The 2,968-nt window shown below is 41.0% G+C and overlaps 1 protein-coding gene across 1 annotated transcript; it reads right to left on the reverse strand.

The window, feature by feature from the left end:
* Positions 1-366: 366 nt before the first annotated feature.
* Positions 367-856, reverse strand: LOC124462033 (glutaredoxin-C4-like). Its single transcript, XM_047013429.1, has one exon. It carries the CDS (start codon positions 715-717, stop codon positions 382-384), a length of 336 nt encoding a protein of 111 aa, XP_046869385.1. The 5' UTR covers positions 718-856; the 3' UTR covers positions 367-381.
* Positions 857-2,968: the final 2,112 nt, after the last annotated feature.

Consider the following 2,968-nt stretch of genomic DNA (forward strand, 5'->3'; position numbering starts at 1 on the left):
ATGAAGTGCACTATCGGACATGCTAAAGAAAATTGACCAAAATAAGTATGAGCATTATCACTTTTTGTAAACTAAGACCCAAATCTGTGGACCTGTCAAGAAAATGTGGGGATGCTATGCTGGTAAACGCATCTCCCTTTTCTACCCTACAAGACTACAAAATAATTATACTAGCGATACATTCGGTATGCATTTCATGTAGGTGACAGAATTTCAATGTTTATTTACAATTCATATTGATTTCAAAGTTCTTAAACGCGACCAATATCATTAAATTCGTTTCACATTATATTTTTTTAATTTTTTATTATTATTTTCTTTATTTTTGCACAAACTTTTCAGATAATTAGGAAATTCTCATAAATCTAAACAAAAAACAGATCACTGAAAGTGTTTTTGCAATGTTCCCTGGTCATTCATTCGCTTAATGTCCGTACCACCGCCCACAAATTTGCCATCGATAAACACTCGCGGCACCGTTGTGGCTCCAGTAATCTCTCCCAAAATGGCTTGGATTGCATTTGCTTCGGGATTTCCATCTAACTCTACCACCGTGGGTTCGACATCTATTTTGCGAAATTGCTCTTTGGCCATGGTGCAATAGGGACAATAGGTTTTGCTGAATATAGCCACCTTATTGTTGGCGATGGTGTCTTTGACGAATTTGGCTTGTGCGCTGGACATATTTACGGCTGGACGCGAACCAACTACACCCATAAGATCAAAATCCAAAAAAGGGAATGGAAACTTCGTCGACGCTGCGGATGTGGCGTAGATGGTAGGCAATGTCGATTTGTTTATACGCTGATAACAAACACTTGTGAACGAGCATGGGGGAGAAAGGTTATGAATGCGATGAAATTTGCATAGCGTTGCCAGATCGATGATATTTTACAAAAAGATTCAAAAAGAAATAAAAGAAAAGAAAATTTCTTACGGCCAGATATATACATATATCTCTATGCGAATCTCTATTACAAAATTTAAATGAGGTCTAAAGAGCCAAATTATACATTTTAATTAATTTATAACTCTTACTCAAACCTTCCTTGCGCTGATCGATGAGCCCGTCGAAAGCGTTGAAGCTGTGAAGTTAAGTGGTTATTTTAAATTAAAAAAATGTTTATAGTATCGTTATTTATACGATCTTGCCAAAACATTTACATAAAAATTAAATTATTCAAAAAATTATAATCAGTGCGGATTATCTAAGTCGCTGCCCGTTGTCGGCAGCATCAGACCCTGATTAGCATCGGTGATATGCTTATGAGCAATTAGCAGCAACGCCAATCGTAAGTGCTGAGTCGATTGCCGCTTTAACATCGAAGGACCCCTTATTGGCGAAAGTATCAAACTGGGTGTTAAGGGAATGGCCCGACATGAAATTGGAGCAATCAGATAATGTCTTTCATACTATTGCCGTCGGGAACAGCTCTTTACAAACAAAGAAGTCTTTGGGGAAATCACGCCGTTCCACCAAAATCCAGAAAAAGAATTCTAGCTGTTCTACATTCCGATTATCCAGGCATTGTAAAAATGAAGGTGTTAACGCGTAGCTATGTTTGGTGGCCAAGCATTGACGCAGAGATTGAGCTCATTGTTAAGAAATGTATTCCATGCCAGCAGAATCGTAACGATCATTCAGAGGCACCGGTGAATCATCGGGAGTCAGCCAAGCCTCCGTGGTCCCGTTCAAGGAAAAACCTTTCTTCTGTTCGTGGATTCTTACTCAAAATGACTAGGGGTTGCTGTCGTTAGCTCCACTTCTACATCAAAAGGTCTCACGTGAAGAGGTAATTTTAGATCACGACCTACTTGTTTAAAAAATATGTTATTCAACGGTCTGGGCGCTAAGATCTACCAGACAGTTAATTTTTCGGATGGACTAGAACTGAGGGAGCTGGGTAGTTCTGCACATCGCCTCTGCTGTTTTCCGAAGGTTTACAATTTTGAAATTTAGGCTTATATACGCATTGATGAGGTAAAGAGAATGGGCAATTGACAAACGAATTTATGCGAAAAACTAAATTAAATATATATTTGATCTTAATTTCACCAGTATACTCGTCACAACACAAAATTTATATCACTGCACTGAACTTTAGGAACCACATTGGTCTTTCTTGTAGCTTGCACTTGCCTTTAGGCTTGAATTAAGATGCGACTGTGTTAAATAAGTCAATCAGAATAATTCGACCCCGCAGAAAATGTATGGCCGTTGAATTGTCGTAGCGGCTTACAACATGCTATCAATAATGACAACTATTCACACGCCGGACTGTGCATTTGGCACGTTTTGCAATCGAATAATCGTCTGAAGAGGTGGACCGCTTATTGTCAAACGAAAAGACTTGTAACTCGGACTGTCTCGTCTGCTGCGAATAGTCCAGGTGTACGTTGTGTCGTTGTGATTACAGCCGCCGATTTGCGGTCATAGTTTGCTAAATGACCAACAAGAACCGATGCAGCAATTTGCTCGTGGTTCATGCCACGCCATTTTGTAAGAAGTGACGTCATTAGCCGACTCGCACACACGGCAAGACACTCTTCAGAATTTTTTTGAGAGACACACACAGGGAGTGAGAAAAGTGCGGACGCGTTTACTTGCCTTCGTCTGTGTTTTTCAAGTTTGAACGTTTTCCCTCCTGAAAATTTAGGAACTTTTGGTATCGCCGGTGTCAAGTGCAAGTGTCTACTCACGTATGCCCATTGGTCTGCCGTTCCGTCGCTGCTTGCTGGGATTCCGATCTTCAGTTTTTTTCCCCCGGTCGCTGGGTCGGTGTTCCTGGGCCTGCCGGAGGGGAGCGGGGGCCTTTTTCTTTGCCCGCCCATTTGCAGCTCAAGTGGTATTGGTGAGGTGGACTTTTTCACGCTCATTAGCTGTGTTGTGTCCTCCTTTGGCACGTGCAGAAAAAATACCAGCTGCTGCCAGGTTTGCCACACATAGATATAAATCTAATCAGCTGAG

The sequence above is a fragment of the Drosophila willistoni genome, unplaced genomic scaffold (genome assembly GCF_018902025.1).
Source record: "Drosophila willistoni isolate 14030-0811.24 unplaced genomic scaffold, UCI_dwil_1.1 Seg85.1, whole genome shotgun sequence".
Classification (NCBI taxonomy): Eukaryota; Metazoa; Arthropoda; class Insecta; order Diptera; family Drosophilidae; genus Drosophila; species Drosophila willistoni.